Source organism: Labrus bergylta, chromosome 2 (genome assembly GCF_963930695.1).
Source record: "Labrus bergylta chromosome 2, fLabBer1.1, whole genome shotgun sequence".
In the NCBI taxonomy this organism is placed as follows: domain Eukaryota; kingdom Metazoa; phylum Chordata; class Actinopteri; order Labriformes; family Labridae; genus Labrus; species Labrus bergylta.
The window spans coordinates 18,623,889-18,646,380 of record NC_089196.1 but is presented as its reverse complement, the minus strand read 5'-3'; the positions used below and the strand labels follow the sequence as shown (position 1 = coordinate 18,646,380).

Here is a 22,492-nt window from a genome sequence, read left to right as displayed (position 1 = left end):
GCAGGTGGGTGTGAGGAGTGGCGCCATGCCCAGGTTTTTCTACTACATTTTGTGTGCATGTGAAATAGGTGCCAGCCCTTCTTCCAATATTCATGAAAGAAAACCCAGTGAACAACAAACCTGCCTGGTTAATCATTTAGCCAGCCTCACAAAGAACATCTTGTCAAAATTGTTTTCGGCTGGCACACGCTTCAGACAAAAAGGCAGCTTTGATTGTTACAGCAGAAACTCCTCCTCTGAGTGACCCAAATGCCATCGCAAGAAGTGCTGTAACTCTGTTCTGAATCTGCAGCCTGTATTGATCATTTTAGCTCCGGCAACATTTTTCTTTCCAATCCGCCTTCATGCCTTTTGATGTTTGGAGTTTGTGGTGTGTTTTATCCACATGCCTTGTTGCAGTGCACAGCACAATGAGCTCCATGTTTCAGCAAGCTTTTGTACACCAGGAGCATCATTTTACCTCAAGTTCACAAGGCTTTCCTGGTCTGTGGTGCAAAACAGGAACAAAATTGATTTTGTTCGAATATCTGCTTCGTTAAGGAAATCATTTTTTTTATTTAATAGATTTGGTGTTTTTTTTCTCGTAAATATGCAGCCATTTGGAGAAGTTAAAAATGCTTTAAAGTCACGCCGAGTCATTTTCAAAGTTCGGTAAAGTGTAAATACAAAGCTGCTGATTATTAGACCATTACTGGGTGTCTTGTTGGAACGGAAGTGCAAGTGAGGACAGCATTTGCAAAACGTGCATAAAGAGAAAAAAGAGGAGCTCTTTTAATGCAGAGGCATTGTGAGTGCAAGGGAGGGTGACTGTTTTGGAGGTGCGGGGGGGAGGGGGTTATAGGGGTCTGTAACCAGGGCCACCAATAATTTAGTAGCAGAGAGGAAAAAAGGGGAGGGAAGGGGGGCCAAGAAGTGGTTGTTGTGTGATCAAAGGCTCGGCAAATTTTGTCACAGACAGACGGAGAAGAATGGTGTGGTATGGTGTGACTTGCATTTTGATTTCCTCTTAGATCTGGGGGGGTTGGGGGGGCTTGGAGAACTAGGTCCCTGTTTTGATCCTATTACCAACTGTTGTGAGGTCACTTGGGAGAACCACAAAGGCCTGGGTGACACTTAACTTGAAAGTGCCCAAAAACTTCAGAAAGCAACTTGAGAAAGATCACTATACTCATTGATGAGTTGCATAAACATAACCTAGTAAACACTATCATAAATGTAATTTTAAAACTGCTCCTGAAGAGGAAGCTAACCCATGTGAGCTTCCTCTACAGGTGTTTTTTTTTTCTGACAGGGGCGGGGTTTTGCAGGGGGTGTAACAAACTTGAGCAACAGGCGGAGTTCAAATCCTCGCCAGGATTTCATTGAGAGTGTGGCCTCTGTAACAGGATATTCATGTGAAAGGCTGCTTCCCCCAGGGGGAAGGCCAGGCAGGGCAGAACAAGAGCCGCCCCCTTGTGGCACTTTAGGGGCGCCGGATACCCTTCACCCAAAAAAAAAAAAAAAAAAAAAAAAACCTGGGTACAGAGGAGTGGAGGAAAGTGGAGCAACAGGGTGTTTCCAGTGGGCTGAACTTGTGTGATGTGAGGCCTATCAGGGGAAGTTAGCATTTGCAACACAAGAGGGGACACTCTCTGTCAGTGTGTGTGTGTGTGTGTGTGTGTGTGTGTGTGTGTGTGTGTGTGTGGGCACGTTTGCATACGTGCTTGTTACTTCTTTGTGTGAACAGCCAGTAGCTGTGACCCACTTCACTAGATCTCCATCTCTGGACCAAACTGAGCTCCCTTTCCTTCTGCTCCCCATCCCTTCCTCCATCAACACCTACGTCAACATTTGACAACAAAAAAAAAAAAAAAGAAACGGAAAATCCCTGTACCAGAGATAATGGCGCAATGGCCAGCCTCTAAAATAACAACATGGTCCACAACAACAACACTGCCCCATTTGGAGTGCAAGAGCCCCCGCACAATGGCTCAGTGTTCAAGACCCAGGGGCACAGCCATCCAAGCTGTTGGACAAGCAGGAGAGAGAGAGAGAGAGGTCGTAATCACACACACAGTGCTCCTCTTCCTTGTCCTCGGCAGCACAGAGACGGATTGAGCCTCAGCTTCTATCCCCTCCCACACAGATTTTCTCTGCTTCTCGCCCATCATCATGTGCATTTGGTATCTCAGATGAAATTCAAAATGTTACCTTAGCTGACTGTGATGTGCAGTGTGCCTCTGACAATTGTTCCTGTTTATATCCATGTTAAATGTGGATATGTCTTAAGTTATGCTCTTTAATATTTGTCTTTAAGATCCTTTAGGCTGAAAGGGACAGCGTGCTTTGAAATTATTATCGTAAATCTGTATGACCTGTGCTGCTTCGTTCCTCCTGCCTCCAGCCTTCTGCTAATGTGTGTCTTTCACAGTCACCTATATCACCGCAGTTCTTTTCTCACCTCTGCTTACAGTAGAAAATGTGCTCTGAGTCAGTGAAGTGCCAGGCACACAAGGCAACTGCATCCTTTGGAATTGTAAAAATGTGGGTTTTTTTCGCATCAGGGTAGCCTTGATTCATGGACACATCCTCTATGGTCGCAGTAGTTCTGAGTGATCTACTTTGTAACAAAGGACTAAGGTTGTAATTTAACAATTGGATCTCAGTTTTTATTTTTTTTCATGATTCCTCACACTCGAAATGTGTGGGAGGCCGGAGGAGGAGGATACAAGGATGGGCATTCTTCTTCCAAAGGTGTGATGCAAAATGGAAGACACAATGAAGGTTTAGAACTATGAAAGCTTGTTACATCTCTAACTCAGCATCCGTAGTCCGTGCTTTTCTCTGCACGACTTAAATGGATGCAATGCTCTCCATCAAATTTCATCCCTGAGGCACTAAGAAAAGATGCTGCACTGAGGAGCCCCATAGCGGCACACGTTGTCTACATTCCTCCCCTATGATTCGTCCACCTGATTTGCATTTGACCCTCTTCCACCGAGCTGCTTCTTCCCAAAAGTCCCTCAGGTCAAGGGCTTGACCCCCCCTGCCTTGTGGCACTGAAGTGACGAGGCAGCTTCTGAATATTTTCTTCAATTGGCTTGCTGCAAGACTAACCTGCTCCCAGCGGGATGAATTGGGGTTCAAAGGTCAGGGGTCAACACAAGGAAGGGTATCTGGGGTCATCAGCAGTGGCCCAGGGGCGAGAGCTGCCAAGGTATCGGCGCCACAGTGCTGGCTGAGTAAGGTGCCGTGGTCATTGGGTTAATAGGATAAGTGGCCTACAGGTCAGTTTGGCCCAGTTCTAATGCTAATACAGGAGCTTGTCTTTGCACTGTTGCCAGGCAGGGGAATTTATCCGGGATTTTGAGATTTCGCTTAGTTACAGTTTTAATCCAGCCATGTTTTAAGTTTTAACTTCCTCCTTTAGAGGTGGGGGAAAAAAATGTATGTAAAAATCGAGATTCTTCTTTTGTAAGATTTAAAATCGATTCATAACTTCCAAAAATCGAATTAATAATTTTTTGGGGGGCTAATCAGTCACTCCCTGCTAAAGTGCTAAGGCTAGCTCTTAAACTCAGAAGAATGCCAAATAGAGCAACAAGAAATTCAGCCAGTCTCACAGATGATTGGAGTAGATCCTGAAGTATGTACTGATTCATAAATAGACTTTGAATCCATGGATCAATCAGTGAGTGAGTCACTATAGGTGATAGGTTGTCTGTCTAGGCAATTGCTCTGGAAAACCTTTTGGCACAAAGAACTGGGCCAATTAAGAGGCCTTAAGTTTAATGAGAGGATGGCACAAGGTAGTCAGAAAGACACAGATTGTTAGCATCCTCTTGTTAATTTACTAAAAGAAGATTAAATATTCCTAGTATGTGTGCAAGTATGTTCCTACACAATAGCAATAGCACCACTCTTTGTCATTTGCCGCAGAAAATGTCGAAGTGGACATAACCCACTGTTCCTTAAGTAGAAATGCTGTGAAAAATGCCCCGTCAGGCGATCCATGAAAGCACGTTAATCCCAGTTTTGCTTGTCTGCTTCTTTTCTTTGAGAGGTCTGCTGGAATGCTTCACTCTATCTTTAGATCCTGCGTGATTTTGCCGCACACAGCGAATCCTTTGGTGGCACCTAATGCTCTTAAACTCTTACTTTTTCATCATGAAAACAGGCGACAGGTGGATTATAAATTATGGTTCTCCCTCAAACGAGGAGAGGTTGTGGGGTCGAAGCCGGGGGTAGCAAATCCATAAGCCAAAGAAGCCAAGAACCTCTTGCATCGTGTGGGGCAGCGTTTCATGTTCTTCTGAAATATTTGCCATATGATCTCTTATTATTTCTCTTCATTAGCAACTTCAGACACATAACTGTGAATTGCTTGACAAGTAAATAAAATGTTTTCCCAGTTTTTGTTAAATCAGTTATGTTTGAGTTTTGTGGTTTTCTTTTGAGTTATTCCAAGAGTCTTCCTTGTGATATGTATACTTACACATTTCTGTTGTCTCCTCCTCAGATGCATCCTTTGGGACTATGTAACAATAATGATGAGGAGGACCTGTATGAGTATGGCTGGGTCGGAGTGGTGAAGCTGGAGCAACCAGAGCTGGACCCCAGTTGTCTCACTGTGCTGGGAAAGGTAAAAAAAAAATGTTTCCTAACTTTTTGGAGTTTTTGCAAGTGCCAGTTTATCAAGAATTGCAGCTGGTAACTAACCTGCACAGGCCATTTATGGTAATTCATCTTCATAAAACTACATGGTTGATATAGATTTAAGGACAGTGGAAAAACATGCACCACACTACACAAAGCATCATTTTAGATCCACATAAGAAAGTATTGTATGAGCTGGATGCAGGACATGCAATGAGATGCCACTGGAGGTGAATTGAGTCTTGACATAAAATGTTGAAGCATCTTGGTATCTTTACAAACATATGTTATTCAGAATCAAGTCATAGTGACACCTTAACGTGTTGAACTAAATTGAGATTTGTGGGACTAGCTGACTGGATGGGACCAGAATTACTAGTCGGTTAAACAAGCTATTCATGTTTTATGTTTGGTCCTCAATGACGATCAAATTTTGTGCTTACGCTGTAACACTGCCACCCAAGGCTGTAGCCATAGACTGGCTGTGGCCCCAGTTATCAGGCCTTCTCAGCTCTTTCTTTTGCAAGGATGTAAACAAGCAGAGTGTACAGACAGTGTCCCTTTGGAGCTGCTCGGTTTGGCAGTGTTTTGCTCTAGGAAGTGGAGATAAAGTTATTATGTAGCCTGCGTCAGCTAAAACTGCTATATAAACACTCGACAGACGCAGTGTGTGTCCACATTCAGCACAGGCAATTTGAACTTTTAACTAGTTAATTATAAACGACAATAACTGAAGAAGTGCTATCGAAGTTAACATATTTGTTAATGGATTAGACGTTAACAAAGTTACATGTTTTATTAACTTTGCCCACCTCTGTCCATAGACAATTTTAACATCTGGTGATACAACTAAAATGAAAGAGGAATAATTGATATTTGCCTGTAAATTATGTCATAGAAGACATGTCTATGTCACAAGCACAACAAAACTATCAGGTTTAATGTCCATGAGCCAGCAGCAGAACGGTTTATTGTCTATAAAAAAAAGTCCAAACATCCAACTTAAAGACAACTTCCTGACTTAATTAAGTCCTTTTTAAGAATTTATCTTTGATCTTTTGTGGTCGCAGAGACAATTCGTGGAAGGATGATTTTGTTTTATTTTGAGTCTTGCTTCCCATTTCTGGGAGAGTTAGGGTGAATCCTTTCCTCTCTTGTCTCTCACCGCCTGCCTATCCCCCTCCCTGCAGTGCCCAGACCCCTCTGGAGTCTCCGAATGGTATTTTATCATGCTTTAATTAAGTGTTCCTCTTAATGGAATGTACCAACATTCCCTGAGGATGAATGGGGGGGGGGGGGCTATAGTCTCATTTATCCTGTGCATGCCCAGTGACAGAAAGAGAGCAGCCATTCATAATTAAAGGAGCCCTTGTGCCGCATAGACATGCTAATGGTGCACTTTATTTGGTGATGCTTGCTGCTATCTTGCTGATGCATATTTACGCTGAGATCTGAAAGCTGACCTAAAGTTCAGCACTGCTTCTGACCGTAGCTAAGAATTCATCATTGTCACTGATGGCTTCACTCACCAGTTAACGGCCTGAGGCGATTTGTTCATGTAGGGGAAGCAGTTAACAGTTCCAAAGGGAAACCAAGGAAACTGTAATGGTTAAACTGGTTGCTTACTACTTACCACTACGGCTGCTGTGGCTCAGTTGGTAGAGTCGGTCTTCTCTCAACCGGAAGGTTGTGGGTTTGATCCACAGCTCCTGCAGCCACATGTCCGATGAGTCCTTGGGAAAGACACCCCATTGCGTCAACAACTATAAATGTGTATGAATGGGAAAAGTTACTTCTGAATTTAGATGGCAGGGGATGCCATCAGGATGGGTAGGTGTGAAAAGCACTTTGAGTATTCACAAGGCTAGAAAAGCTCGATACAAGCTCAAGTCCATTTACCATTTACTATAATCATAATGGAAACCGATTGCCTAGGATGGCAAAGAAAAAAGAACACATAAATAATAGATGTCCTTGATTTGAAAAGGAGGTGTTGAATGTTTTTGATGGGACTGGATATTTTACACATGTTTCTTTTAAGTTCTTAAATATGATTTTTTTTTTGGCTGTATGTCATGAAGAGATTCCACTGAAGTCATTGACCCATTCTAAACACAGACTCATCAACATAAGCCAAAAAAGTAGTTTGTAGTTCAAACATTCAAAAGAATGCCAATTTTGGAGACTATAAGGTTCCAGGTCTAGGTCATGAAGGCAAAGATTGAGAACCTGAATAATTAGGACATTTTTTTCAAGATTGCTATTTTATGTTCAACAAAGACAGATGAGAAAGAATCGATGCTGGCCGGAAAGGTAATGTAATTGGGCTAGATTCAGATCCAGAATGTGGCTACATGGCAGGTGGCTAAGCTAGTTAAGTAATAAGGTCACCTGAGTACCAAAAATCCACACTTCATAGGATCCAGCCAAAGTATGGACCTATGAGCTTCCCATTTTATATATCATTGAAACAATAATAAAAAGTTTGACTGACCTGTTTCTCAAAGTTTTAGGAAGAGAGACAATCTAGAGAGGATGGCAGGAACCTTTGTCTATGACCTTTTGTCTTCCAGCCAGCCTCTTGACCAATCTTTCCTCTGTTTTTATTCTGCCAGGACTATAATTAGAGAAGGGAAAGCCCATTGTTGCATCTTGACAGAGCCTCAACTGGGCCTGAACACAGCTGGGTGCTTCGCGTTGGCACCACAGCTTTTGCCAGGGCAGACAGTGAAGTGTTTACCCCCTGCCAGTCTGCTTTACTCTGCCCGACCAGCCAGGCCAATATGCCCAGCCCCAGTCCGGAAACTGTGCCCACTATTACACACTCACCCCGGCTGGTTTGGCCTTGTGCTCAACAGCCCCTGCCCCCCCCCCCCATCCCCACCCGCCCTAACCGACTGGCCCCTGACTGAACCCAAGAGCCCACTCCACTTCGCTGCCACTTTGCCACCAACAGTGTTGGGGTCTTGTCTGGTCAATTTAGTATCCATTCAGTTACAGCGTTTAGCGAACAAACCACAGAACTGTAGGAGAAGAAATGTTGTTTGTGCCATTCAATGCGCCAAGTATGAAGTTTCTGAAAACAAAAGGCTCCAAGCTGTGCTCAGAAGTTGATCAACATGAAGCAACATGCGACCCCTCTTCTTTTAGATCTGTCTGAAAAGAGGGAGAGGTCTCTGTGCTAATGGGCGTCCAGATAGCTGCAAGAACAAATGTGATGTAGGACCAATTTAGGGCCAATGTTCGACCTGATTTTCTGTTTAAACAAATTGTTCAGTGACCCAGTCGTAAACCTTGTTTTATCAAACAATGTTTGATATTTATTATGTAATTTATGGGTGAGATCACTGTCAAAGAGAGAAAGTAGACTGAGCAGCTGACCGTGTTACCAAGCAGCTTTCTAGACTCTGAGGCGAATGCCAGCTAGCGTACTGTGGTTGACAGCAATATTATGTACAATTTGGTCCCCAAATCATATTGACTGGGTCTGCCAAAGAATCTTTTCACCCAGGTGTGTTAAGTTTTCTGCTTTTGTTTTTGTAGTCCCACTGCAAGCATAACAAGCAGGTTGTTGTTTGGGATGCACCGATCTGATCCTGGCATCGGATACCAGTCTGATACTGACTGAAATAGCTATCTGGTAACAGTGACAATGGGCCGATCCAAGGGCAGAGGCAGATCTATTCACTTCAGTTCTATGCTATAGAGTCTAAGCGGAACGTGTGAGAAAACTTAGCAAAGTTGATGGATGTAAAAAAAAAAAAAAAGTAATCTTCACAGTCAATGCTAGCAACATGAAAAAGCCATGGACAACATGGAAGTTCGCAGCTTAGCTTTACACATACAATGCAGCCCGTAGTCAACGAGCGTTTACTGTGAGAGCAGTATGTGAGTGATGCCATTGCAAGACGCAGGCTTGACAGGTTATATGTAGTTGTTTAGTTGGGAAAACCTGATACTGCCTTACACATGAATGATTCCTAGTCTCAGCCTCACAGTGAGCAATACAGGTAATTATTTTAACACTGGTTTGGGAGCGGATCAGCTCAGATCGGCCGGTATCAGTATCAGCAGATACCCAAAGCCCTGATATCAGATCAGTTTCAGAAACCAAAAAGTTTGATCTGAACATCACTAGTTGTTGACAGTCTCTGTGCTGTCTACGTCTGAATCCCTGTGAGATCCAGAATAGATTTGTGATGCCTCACTCTGTCACACGTGACAATCTAATTCATTTCCTATTGCAAGTGCTGTGCCATTATTTTCACATATTATTGTTTATGCATGTTTTGTGGTTAGAAGGAGACATATCTGTGAAGTTGCTTCTAATTTGCCGAATTCAAATCAATTGTCTTCAATTTGTTGGACCTTTTTTTAAATCTCCTGTATTCCAAGCCTAGCCCCAACTGTCACGGTGAGATGCTCTGAAATCAGCAAATATAAGCAGTAGAGGAAGTGGAGGAAAAGAGGTCGGTCATATATATGTACACAGTTTTTTCCTGCACTTCCTCTCTGGTTCCTGTAGGTTCCTGTAAGGGCTGCAGGACTGTTAAACGGCTGACTTCTGTGTGCCACAGCAGAATCTCTCCCCCAGCAGCAGGAAAGCCGTGGTAAAATCAGCTCCTATACTGTAGCTAACTTCTGCCGAGACGTTATTTAAAGTGGCGTCTGCGTTATGGTGTCTTATAAGGATGAAACCGCAAGGTGACTTGGTGTTAGCAGGACAGAGTTCTCTTGTGTTACAGCTTAGTGTGGGATTCATCTGAGATGTTTGTAAATGTTATTAATCATGCCTTCACCTCTGCAGACGTTCTTTATTTGAGCCTTTTATTGCAGTCAATAGCATTTTTGTGGCTGTCATTTCCTCACCACTGCCCTATTTTGTCAGAACTGGCCCCCCTCCCTTCTTTTCAACATCCTACACACACATACATTACACTTTTTGGCAGCGCCTCTGGAACATGAAATCATGCCACTGGCTTTCATTGGTGGCCGAGGCTTGCCGGAGTCTTTGTCGCTCCGCCAGGGAGATATCTCTTCTTTCAAGTACCGCCGCGTCAGTCCAACAGCCTCACAGGGACTTAGCTTGTCGGCTTTTCCTCTTTCATCCTTCTCCGGCTCTCATGACATCAGCCCCATAACCCTGGACCACTTGAGGAGGAAAGGTGAAGGAGTGGGGAATGGTGGCAGAAGTAAAAGAAAAGATGGGAGTCTGAGGACAGAGGGAAGGGACAGAGGTTGGAGGTTTGGGTTCTCAAGAAGATGACGAAGGCAAATATGTCTGGTTTTGTAAGTGGGTGGCTGGGATTTGTGTCTCGCTTGGTACGACTTTTTTTTTTGTAAAAAAATAGGCAGAAAAATGCAAGCCATCCTCCCACACAGCCCTGCAGCTTGTGTAAAGCAGGCCTCTTGGCTGCCATAGCATGTAAAACTCCCTGGTATGTGCTTGTGTGTGTGGCCTGGCACTGCCCTCAACCAGCTCGTCTCTGAACCATGATCAGTTCCACCTTTTAAATCCAGCCAAAGACAACATTTCATCGCCGCGGAGCACAACTGGTCCCTAAGACCGGCCGCTACAAAGCACTTAAAAATAACACAGAAAAGTATCAAGGTCTTTATTGACATGTCCTTCCAGAAATAAAGCTAACTACTTTCAAGTTTTGGCCAGAGGCAAACAACCATAAAAAAGCACATCCTGTGTGGGAAGCTTTGTCTTTGACACACATACAAACACTATCCTAAAACTGCAGTTGCCATGGAACAATGTGAACGACAGAGAAGCGTGTCTCAGTCTTTTTCAACCATGGTCCTCCTCAGTTGGCACTATGGGAGAGCAGGCCAGAGCTAACAGCTGCTGCGTCTTAGTGCTAAGTGGCTTTTGGACTCTAACAGTGTCTGGCATCTCAGCCAGAGCTGTAGAGAGGGTGTAGGGTTGTGTAAGAGAGGAATGACGGGGATATAGAAAGTACACAAGGGCTGCCTGCAGAGAAAGGTGTGAGTGTGCGTCTGAAGAAAAGAAAGAAATGCATGAAAAGGAAGAAATGGCAACAGACAGACGAGTGTGATACGGCGGGAGGGCGACTGGCTCCGAGCCTGCGGCCAGGTTAGCTGTCCTACACACTCAGGTGCGTGCTCGAGGTCGTCCTGAGGCCACGGCAATGCCAGGAGGGTGTCAAACCACAGGGCTTGTTGTAAAGAAGCTTCAATGCTGGATACAACTGGCTACTTCTTGGCCTTGTTTTCAAATCACTTCAAAGACAGCATGTTGGCCTTCGTGGAGAGAGGATTTCTGTCTGATTAGTGGGTGGTTTTGTTGGTGTGCGTATAGGGTATTAGCCTCTACACTGTGTATCAGCCTGGAAAAGAAGAAGTAGAAGGCTGGCAAATCAGCTGGTGTTTTGATGCAGACGGCTGAATGACTCACTGTGTCTCTCTCATCACTCTCACTCACAGCTTTCATTTTTCATGACTCCTTCTTCTCTCTCTGCAGAGACCTGAGTAAAAGAGAGAGCCTTGATAACAGAAGGGAGGAGAATTGCTTTAGTTTTTCCCTCTGCAGTCTCCACAGTGTTTTGTTAGATTGCGGTGAGGCCATAATAGTGATAGATTTGCAACGGTAGCTTTTTGTTCCATACCTTTTTTTTGAAGATTGTTTTTTTTTTTTTTTTCTTCCAAAAAAATGAAATCTTTTCACAGAGCCATACAGATACAGGGTATTGATAACACAATTTTCCTTGTGATTGTGCTAAAATAATACATTATTTCAGTTCAGGCACAAAACTGCACGTTAATATTGGGTCGTTCAAATCCAGGCAGATAACACAGGAGCTGTGCCCTGAAGTAGAATAGAGGCTGATCTAGTCATTTCATGAACCTTTCAAGAAGTTAGAGTTTTCACTTAAGTCCCCCCCAAAAAAAACCCGAAATTATTATTTTTAAAATTTATGCTTGTCAAATTAATGGTTTCTATTAAATAATGAATTACATTTCACCGCCTTTGCTACAAATTTTTCAGACAAAAAAAAATCAAAAAGTTTGATGCACTCACGTTTCTCACAAAACAACTGCACAAATTATACATAGAATCCACACGATCAATCCCAGAACACTTATTCAAGAACAAAGTGTTGATTGTATCAACTGCCATAAAAATGTTCAACAAGTAAATCAAGATGTTAAAACTAGGGGAGAGGGGGGGGTTTACAAAAGTTAAGCAATGATCTGTCCAGTTGCCTTTGCAAGTGTAAAAATCCACAGGCTAACTCTTCAGCTTCCTCTCCTTCTTACCCCTTGCCCCAAATATTCTGAACAAACACTTTAAAAACACCGCAGCATGGAGGGAGGGATAGAAAGAGAAACTGAAAAAGAGAGGAGGAGCAGCAGGGAGAGAAGAGAAAAGCCTGTGAAGCTCGGAGCACTCGAGGGGAGGGGGGGGGGGGGTTGCGCCTCTCAGGCTCTCCTTTCATGTTTGTGTACGCCTCAACTTGCTGATATTATCTTGGCCGTTCTTCCTGGCGGGGTGTCGAGAGAGGTTTCCACTGCGTCCAGTCGGTGGCCTCTCTCTCTCTCTCTGTAATCCTTTTCTCTCTCTTTTCTTTTTTGCCTTCTTATGTCTCTTTCCCTCTCTCAACCCTTCATTCAGCTACCAAACTTCAACACCCCCCCCCCCACAACAACAACAAAAAAGTCCCTCTCCTAAATCACCGCTTCACCACGTTTCATGGCGTTTGGAGGCGCCCAGGATCCCACTGCGCTCGTTGCCATGGTCACTGGGAAGCTCCTTGTGTCATGTGGCTCAAAGTGAGCCGTCCCTGGGCCGAATTACCCAGCTTTGAATGGGAGGCCAAATGACCATTATTAGACTTCACAGCTCAGGCCTCTATTTAAAGAGAGAAGAAAGGAGCCCTGGGGACTTCAGATGAGAGAGAGAGAGAGAGAGAGAGAGAGAGAGAGAGAGAGAGAGAGAGAGTGAAGGAAGAAAAGAAAGAGAAAAGAAAAAAGTAGAGAGGAGGGGAAAATGAGAGGAAAGCATACTTTAGGGGTTGTTTCTTTTTCTTCTTCTCCACCCTTACATTGATTTTTGTTTCGTAATCACGATTGTTATTTAAAGGTCAGACACTGGCCTCAAGCAAAGCTTGCCTGTCTGTCAAACAGTTCCCCAGAAAAGATGGGGCAGTGCTGGATCAAAAGCTGCACAGTGGAAAAAGTAAATCTTAGAAAAGATAGGAGCAGACATCCACCCACGTCAACCAAAAGCCCTGTCTTTTCTCTCTTCATCTCCGTCTAAGCCCGTTGCTTTGTAGGGGAATGTGCCTGTGTGCGTGAGAATCCTCGCGCCCTGCACCCCGCTGCGTATGTCAGGGCCGTGTTGTCTTTAAGGATCGGGGCCCACAGCCTGGCACGGAAGCTGGAAACTGAAGCCCCCTGGTCCCCACGCAGCTAATCTGATGCCTCTTCCTACTACAGATGATTCCTCTACTGGGGAGGGGTGAGAGGGTGAAAATGTCATCCTGCTCTTGTGGTTTTAACTTTCTTTTATGCTCTGCCAGGGAGGCAAGGTCCGTCCCAGCACAAGGAGACATAAGTGGATTGTGTGGATGTGGGAGTGTTTGTGTGAGGGCGACATCGGAGCTGCCCATGCTCTGAGACGGTGAGGTAATGGAGGAAGAGAAACATGGAGATAGCGTAGGGGTGAAGAATGGAAATGCACCTGGAAGACAAAGGAAGACATATTAGATTATTTTTTCTTCTTTTGAGGCCAACATAATTAAATGTAGATAAGACGTCTGGATGGTGATATCCATGGTTAAATGTAGTTTTTCAGTCTTTTTCATCAGAAACATCTTTGTTAGAAAGTCTGAATCTACTGAAACACTGTAGCTCAACGTAGTGGAAATAAGAAGAGGCACGCTGCCTCAGAACTCGACAAGAGGCTACAACCTGTATCCCTGGTTGTGTAATTGCTGAGAAATGTGTTGGCTACAGATACTGAAAAAAGACAACATGAGGTGATGTATATTAGAGGTGTAGCAGCTAAATGAGAAAAATACACCTGAATGTTGCACTATTTAGCTCAAAGCCTTTTTACAGCTGCATGAAGCCACAGACATACCCTGCTTTTGTGATCTTTATCGGGATGTAACGAAAAGATAAGATGTTTATAGATATGTTAGAAGAAGAGAGGGACTCAGTCAGCAGTATTCAATAAATCAATGGTTTCCTCCCTTTTGTGACCAATGCAGCCTTTTGATAATTAGATGATTTAATCACAATGTATTTTCAAGTTAAATTTAGTCGAGAGAAAAGTAGCTCAAAATGTAAATCCCCTTATTTTGAAAGAGATACTGTATGTTTTCCTTTTGGATGTTCTCCCTGTACCGTCAGCGGCGGGCAAACAAGAGGTACAGCGAGGAAGGAGGAGACAAGGGGGTATGTAGGGCAGAGTCCAGACCTGCCCTGCCATGTTTTTTTTGCCCAGGAAAAGAGACCACATGCAGCAGCAACTCCCCTCCATCAGCAGCAACATTTAATATGACAAGAGACTGGAGCAACAACAGCGACTTCTCTTTCATGCAAGCAGGGACACGGTCTCCTAAAGCAGCTGCAAGGCAGAGAGAGATTAGAGTAAAACCGTGTGATTGCAGATGTATTAAAGGAAGGAGAGAAGTGGCCATTTAGTGAGACAGCCCAGCTCACCTGAAGTCTACATTTGGATTATGGTGCATTTTCACACTATAGCATCCAGTGTATACTGCTAGGATGCTGTTTCCCCTGTAAGTCTTGGGAATGCTAGACAGCTAAACCAGCTGTTTTTGTCTTTTTTGGCCAAAAGAGGTGAACTCGCAACTGAAGAAATTATTTGAATCATAAATAGAGAGGAACCCCTGTCAAACTTGCATTATGTCAGTCACATTTCTTCAGTTTTGATTTTAGCTGTGTCACAGAGGGATGAAGGAGTAATAGCAGCTAAAAAACCTTGAAAGAGGTTTCCTAACACGTCATAACACGTTTAAAATCTGAGTGTCTAATGCATCCTTCACCAGGGAGTCAGGGGGCTGCATGCTGAGCTGCTGCTAACTTTAGCCTACAAGCTAACTACATCATTCATTTGATCAAATTATATTGTTGTTGTTTTTTAATGACGTGCAGCAAAGGAGACGCAGGTCAGAGTTGAACCTGGACCACTCATTGGAGGACTATAGCCTCCGTACATGAAGTGTGACCTAACTGCTAGGCCATCAGCACCCCTAAATTAAATTAATTAAAAAGCAACAGATGTCATGTGACCTAAAACACTGAAGCTTTTTATTTGCACAGATTCCACAATAGCGTTGTATGTAATGTCCTTTATTACTCTGCCTTAAGACTTCTACACTGAACCACCGAGCACTGTCATACTGGTGTCCTAAAGTGTGATTTTACACAGTAGCCCCTTTAACATTCCTTTTTTTCAAAGAGACTGAGGTCTAATAGCCCATCTTCCCTTCAGGTAAAGGCTTATTCTTTCAATGACTCCGCCTACTGTGACTCTAAGTCAAAACCTTTTCATTTATGTTGTGTCAGCTGAAGTAGTTAAACATACTAAACTACATGGAAGGAAAACAAATTGCCACTTGCTAACATGTTGTTCGAGTGTTTTGGATAGGGTTAGGGTTACGTTATAGGTCAACAGTAAAAAGGTCAATTAGTAGCTGTGAGCTGGCCTATCAGGCTTTTTTTTATTAACAGCATCCATAACATAAACAAATACACAACGTCAACATGTACATGAAAAATTACGTGAAAAAATAAACGACCCATTTGTGAAATAAATTATAGTTAATAAAAAATGCTTCTGAAAAAAAGAAAAGTTTCTTTGCATGACAAAAAATCTGATATATCGATATATATATATTAAAAACACTTGATATATTTCCCAGCCGTAAGTCTTTTTAAATCTGGCCTTACTCTTGAAAGTTGCAGAAGTAACATTTGAAGTTTAATGTGCCTGGAGATTTGCAGTAGGAAAGCAAAAACTCTGCTTTCTGCTCTTCTTTGTTGCCGCTTTCAACTCTCAAGTCTTTCCTCTGTGGCAGCATACGCCTCGTCAAAAGTATGGTAATCGAAAATGAATAGGACTGGAAAAAGTATCTCCTCTCTTCGGGTGTTCCTTGAGCACTGGGAAGCGAAACTATATCAAAACGTCAGATTAATATTCTTATCACTAGTTGTCTTCTCTCGTACATCAAAACCTAGACCTGCATGCATTAGAATTTCAACTTAACACATCATTTCTAAGCATCGACTTCCTGACACTTTCTGCCAAACATCTCCTGTTTAGACACCAGGAGGAGAAGAAGCACTTAAAAAAGTAGTATTCTTGTCTGGAGCCGGAAAGCTTGTTTATTTTCCTGGGAATCACAAAGGGCCAGAGCCCAGAACCGGTAAGAAAACAACATGGGAGGGACGGAGAGGAAAAGTGGAGGAAATTTAATTAGCGGTTGTCCGTTCCTCTGGCCCCGGCGTTTTGGTCTTGGAAGTGCAGAGCTGTGGGCAGCGTGAGGAGACACAACTAAAAGGCTTGTTGATAAGTGGCTGTCTTCTGAGTCAGTGCATCTGCATCCATGTTCTTGTTTGCTTAAGTGTGTGTGCCTGACGCTACAAGACATCAAATGTGGTGGGAGACAGGAAATGCTCCCCGTTGTGCCCAACAAGCAAAACCAACATGTATCTTTAGAAGGATGTTTAAATTCTCAGAATTTCCTCAGAACCTTGATCCCTGTTTGTCAGCCTCGTTTATTTTTTACCGAATCTCCACAACTTGCAGAAGAAAAAACAATGTCCTGCTGTTTTCTATCCAAATACAAACACTAGAAAAGTAAAGGAGGGACAGATTGGACAAGAGCTTGAATCAAATTTGTGTTCAGAAAATCCAAAGAGCTTCCTCAGTAATCCTTTTTCATGGATATCAGTGATAATCTTTTGAATGTTTCAGAACAGTTATCTGATGTTGTGAAATCCTGACAGACTTTTTTTTTTTAAAGCAAGTAGGTGGGTCTTCAGGTGTTTATAGGCAGTAAAGGAGTTTGACTGTTTTCTTCTCAAATACATAAAATATGTTGCCATTGCTTTTTCAATACTGGCACTGGAGTTTTTTTAAAAAATGTATTTCTTCAAAAATGTGCATCATGTTTTTGCTATACAATATATATTATTAAACAAAAGAGAGTGACAGGAATAGTGATTTTATTTCCCATATTCCACATTCCCAAGCAGATGGAAAAAAAAACAGTTCAGGAAAAACTAAAATGTTTAAAAAAAACGATGAATACCTGCAGTAATCAGTATGCGCTCTTACTCTAACCCAGGGATTAATTAAGTTAAAAAAATATAAAATCACACCAGTAGTTATTCAGTAATCGTGCTGACAATCAGAAAAACCAACCAACAGGACTGCTTCCCTGATCAAGAATTGACAGTCCATGACAGCTTTCAATACATTTTTTTCTGTCTTTCCTGAAACAGATTTGAAGTGTAATACCCTGCAGCAAGAAGAGAAATGTTAAGATTAATGATTAAAGACAGAAACTACGAGGAGTTTGCGACCCTTTATACCACTTCCTGTATTTTGACAGAAGTTTGCAGGGGGGGTAAGGGTTAGGGAGAAACTTTATCTGGGTCTCATGATGAGAGAGAGAAAGTCTCTCTCTCTCTCTCCCAACTCTTTAATGGGGTCGGCTCTTTGCCAAGTTCCACTGCCGGTACCCCTCAGATGTGCCCCCTCATATACACACACCCACACACACATTTTTATAACACAATTCACTTGTATAATTCTGGTTATGCAATGGTTGGTGAATGGCCACCCCACATTGTGCACTGAGTTGGGAAAGATGAGGTGGAGAAAGGAAAAGAACAATCATAAAGAAAAAAAAAAAAAAGAAGCAGATTTGCCCGACTCTTGACATTTTGGAACATTTAAAGAGATGTGTCCCCGAGTGAGTTCTGTTTTTTTTTTGCTGACATTGCCACCTTTTAAAAGAGGCTATTCCCACCTGTTTATAGGATGGCCTTGGTTCAAAACCTCTCCCCCTGACTCAAATGAAGGGGTTCCTGCTATACAGTATTATCTTCTCAACTTTGTGTTCATTCACCAGCGCTGTCTCCCGTTTTTAAGATTCAAACTTGAAATGTGGAAAGAGGAAACTTTGTCCATGGGAACCAATTGTCCCTCTGAAAACACAGTGGAACAGATAGTCATTACATGGTGTGTGTGTGTGTGTGTGTGTGTGTGTGTGTGTGTGTGTGTGTGTGTGTGTGTGTGTGTGTGTGTGTGTGTGTGTGTGTGTGTGTGTGTGTGTGTGTGTGTGTGTGTGTGTGTGTGTGTGTGTGTGTGTGTGTGTGTGTGTGTGTGTGTGTGTGTGTGTGTGTGTGTGTGTGTGTGTGTGTGTGTGTGTGTGTGTGTGTGTGTGTGTGTGTGTGTGTGTGTGTGTGTGTGTGTGTGTGTGTGTGTGTGTGTGTGTGTGTGTGGACATGATGTACACGAGAAGCAGGGTCGGGGATCAGTGTACCTGGGTCGGGTCTTGTCTTTGTCCGATAGTGAGGTCATTACATTCGCCCCAAATCTTCCTCTGTATGTCCTGCTGGACTGGTGTACAGTTTACCCACAATCCCCTCTGGTTGTCCATATTGAGGCACTGTGCCAAAACCCGACCTATAAGCCCCGTCTGGGAACATGCCACAGAATGCGCTCTACGTCAATGCAATGACTGCTGGGCCAGTGCTGAAAGAGGGGGAAAACAGTAAGGACTTGAGTTGACTGCAGACCAGAGGAGAGCGGTGAATCCCATGGCAGAGCAACCTAAGAGAGGCACTTTGACATCAGAGGAAGTTCTCTGTTATTTTGTGAGCTCTAACAGCCATGTGGACTTATTGATGCACAACAGTTGCCCATTTTTACCAAGCAGCGGAACGGCTGCAACCATAGGCACTATGTTTTGTAGATGAAGAAAAGTGAAACAACATAACTACAAAGCAACCCCAGCAAGGTGATGCTACACCCCAACATGAAGCTCAAATAAGCAGGTCTGCGTTCACTTTCTGTCCCAACCTCTTATCTGCACTTTCATATGAACAGCACTCACTGAGCTCACTTAGAGCCTTAAGTGATTCCCCCCCCCCCCCCCAAAGTGTGTTTACACTGGTGAACTGTCTGTGTACATGAAGGTGGCTGACTGCAGAGGAAGACTGTCCCCCCTCTCCTCCTCCTTAGGTGTGACACACAAGCGGATTTTTATGTGCTTTGTAAAAAAAAAAATTATGCAGCTCAAGAAACGGGGCCTCAGATGTCCCAAGAATCGTATTAAAACGCTCCAGCCGGGGACTTAACAGCATTTAAATGAATATTAAACAGAAATATGGGAGAGTTCAAACGTTCGAGGAGGTAGAGGGAGGATAAAGGAACAATGAGCAGTCACCAGAGAGGGTTTGTACTTTAGTTTTTACCTCTTTTCAACCTGCAATCCAGGACTGAAACTTTAACGGAAGGAGTCAAAACTTTAGATATGAAAGCGAGTGGATAATTGAAGAGATTATTGATATTGGGTTTCAGAAGGTTATGTTCAGATTGTGTAATAGATGTGTATGCACGGGAACAGAAAAGTGATTATTCCAGTTTGATTTTGCAGAGTGTCAAACTGGTGGATTATTAATCACACAGCCGATATGATCACATCAAGTCTGTGTAAACAGAATAAAATGTTTGTGACAGATTTATAGTCGGTGGTGTTCCAACATCAAACAGAAAGTGATCTTGAAGATGGTGAGTAATGAGTTTGAGTCGGATGACTTAATTTGCAGGGAGCACACAATGTACAGTAAGACCGAACCAGGACAAACATACTTCTCATTTCTTTCCCCAGGCTTGTAATCGGATGACGCACGGCCACGTTGAAAACGTTTGATTTTATTTTAGCTGAATGTAAATAATGTCTTGGCGCACATGTGAGGCAGCGAGGGAGGTTAAAATAAAAAAAATTAAAAAAAAGGAGAGGGCAACCACATATAAGAAAATCCATGGGAGAAAAGTATGCCTTTATCTTTTAATAAACCGTAAAGCCAGGAGGCAACATGAAATTACAGCATAATAGCAGAGGAGAGTCTTCTGAAGGCTTAATTGCCTTAATTATAGCGGTGCAGAGAGAGCGAGAGAGGAAAAGGAAAGCATGAGGAGGAGGAGGAGGAGGAGGGGAGCGTTGAAGAAGAAAGTAGGAAGGAAAGTGTGATAGAGGAACTTGTGCATGAGCCAGATGTTGCAGGTGTAATCCAGGTGTGTTCCTGTCTGTATATGAGCCCGCTGTTTCCGGTGCACTGATCCATATTGACACAGTATTGTAGAAGCCCATGCTGCGTATGTGGTTATACTTCGCTCCATGTGATTGATGAAGTGAGCACTACGCTGAGAAAAATTTCTTTCAGGCCAGTGTCAGCATCTCTCCCTCAGATCTTACAAGCTGGCAGGCTCACTTAGGGATGCTAAACATAGCTTTCGTTTTCCTCTTGTGTCTAGACCGAGGTTCTCAGTCAGAACCCTGCGCTGCGGTTTTCTGTTCACTCGGGGGGGAAGATTGAACCCTAATTCTCATGCCTCCGAGCCAGCGGGAAGTTTGTTTAGCTCGCAGTATTGTGAAGTACCTGTGAAACTGCCCTCAGCGTGGAGTTCAAGTTTAAGAGTTCAGCTGGTTTTTGGAGGATGGACGGCTGATGAATCACTCATTTTTGGGAACAAGAGGTCATGTTTCCACTACTTTGAATAAAAGTAGAGTTCTTTTTTTGTGGGGATTTCAAACTTTTTATTGCACCTTTTCTTCTCTTTTCAAGGATACCTTTTATTGAATGTTGTTGGTAAAGTCTCACATTTCCAAAAGTCTACTCTGAGACGACTAATCAAGCTCGGCAGTTGGGATCCAGTGGTCATGTTTCAGCTATTACACAAAACAACGATCTTGTAGAATCTTAAATTCTTCATAATCAGTCGTCTTTCTTTTTGTCTATGAAGGAAAAAGTAGAATTCCCTATTCTGCAGTGAAGAACAGCACTGAGAAATGACATGATCAGATTGTTACTGATGCATGAATATCTATTTTGTTACTATAGGGTTGAGTGTGGGCCACTTTTCAGTCATTTATTTCAACAGAAGTCCATTAGACTCCAACAGGACACCGCTTCCTCTAAAATGTTAGCATCGAAAAAGTTCTCATCGAAACTTTATACCCTGCTCTGATCTGTGATTTTAATATGTTTGTCTGACTTACATTTTTGGAGCCTTAACAAAGTTCGGAAACCATTAGAGGTGATTAGTTGGGAAATGTCTGCTTCAGGTCAAATCTATCAACAGCCTTTTCTGTTTGACGTCACGAGAAGACTTGGCTTGTAATCACACGTTCAAAAGATCCACAATGTGTTATTTTTCTCATAAAATCCGACTTTTTTCTTTATCTGTAAAGTAGCAAGTGACTTCAAGAATCAAACTGAGTATGTTAAATGTCAAAAGTTCTTCTGTCTTCATTTGCATACTGACTAGTGAAAAGGTAACTTTATCACGTTGCTATTCATTTTCACTGAGTTGATATCACAGCATTCATCCTTAAGATGTTGGAGTCCTTGAATGATAACATCTGCGTCTTAATGTCAGTTTGCAGCCAAAGAGTGAGTCTCAGAATACCTTTGCAATATCTCTGTGTTCACTGGAGCTGTTGTATTTCTGTGACCAGTGAAGTATTTCCACGGTCATAGTCGGACGTATTCATTCTTAATTTGTTCTTCCAGTTTGTATAGGTACTTTTTTGGTCCCCTGTATTTTTTTTTTTTTATAGGGTTTGGGAAGAGATGTGTCATGATTTTTTTGAGAGAAACAGTTTGCTTGTGGCTGCATTTTTGTTGTCATCAGGCAAGTCCCTGCACTGCAGCTTGGGCCTGCCCGACTGGAGATTCTTTAGGAGGGAGATCTCTTTCTTCTCAAAGCGTCTTACCGAGAGCTATTAATTATTAACCGGGAGAGCTAACATCAAAGGCGCAGACTAGTGCTGAATTAAATGGGGGCTGGAGCCTGGCAATGTGGAGCTGAGAGAGAAAAAAAAAAAAACTGGGTGAGAGGGAAAAGCAGAGCAAAGATTTTCTCTGCACTTGCTTTTGAACTTTTCTGAGTCCCAAAAAAAAAAGGAAGAGGTGAAAGAAAAGAGCGATGTTAGTTTATGTAAAGGAGGCCGGGCAGGAGAGAAAGTTAGAAGAGCTTGTATTTAAAAGTGTGTTGCTGTGTTTTTTTTTTGTTTTTTTTTTACTGTTGGAGTATTTGACAAGGCTTCGTTTATACTGCTGGGAAAGCTTGAGTCAGTTTGCGGGGTTAATTAGGCTTTAATGAGCTCTGAAAGCCTGATTCATAAACATCTTATCTGTGGATTAAACCAAGAGGAAACCTAATTCAGACTCAGCTGAAACACTTCAGAGTCAGGCTGTGGTGTATTTTCCTGAAGCTGATTTACTCTCAAAGCTGAATTAAGAGTGTGGTACGAATCACAGCCTTTATATTAAAGGCTCGGCCCTGCTGTGATTCGTCCACACAGCAGTAGACCCTCCAAACATACCTGCAGCCAAAAACACCCTGGAAATAAAACATGATCTATATGAAGTGTCAATGTTGACTTTCTCATTGATTCTGAATCATTCAGATTGTTTTTTTTCTATGAAGGAAGAAGAAGACTGCTCAATATGCTTCTATTGTTCAAAGTACAGACACGTTACCTCAGCTACACACTACACACGGCGGCTTCTTGGAAAGCTAATGTTTATTTAGTCTCTCACCTCTTTAGACAGACTCATA

General features: G+C 42.8%; 1 protein-coding gene across 2 annotated transcripts in view; it reads left to right on the top strand.

The window, feature by feature from the left end:
• The window catches only part of znrf3 (zinc and ring finger 3), a 69,633-nt gene that overhangs the window by 32,846 nt on the left and 14,295 nt on the right, over positions 1 to 22,492 (top strand). For both annotated transcript variants that reach the window (XM_020636657.3, XM_020636656.3), the window contains exon 2: positions 4,499 to 4,621. In XM_020636657.3, the coding sequence (XP_020492313.2) occupies positions 4,499 to 4,621 (123 nt within the window). The remainder of the gene's footprint in view (positions 1 to 4,498; positions 4,622 to 22,492) is intronic.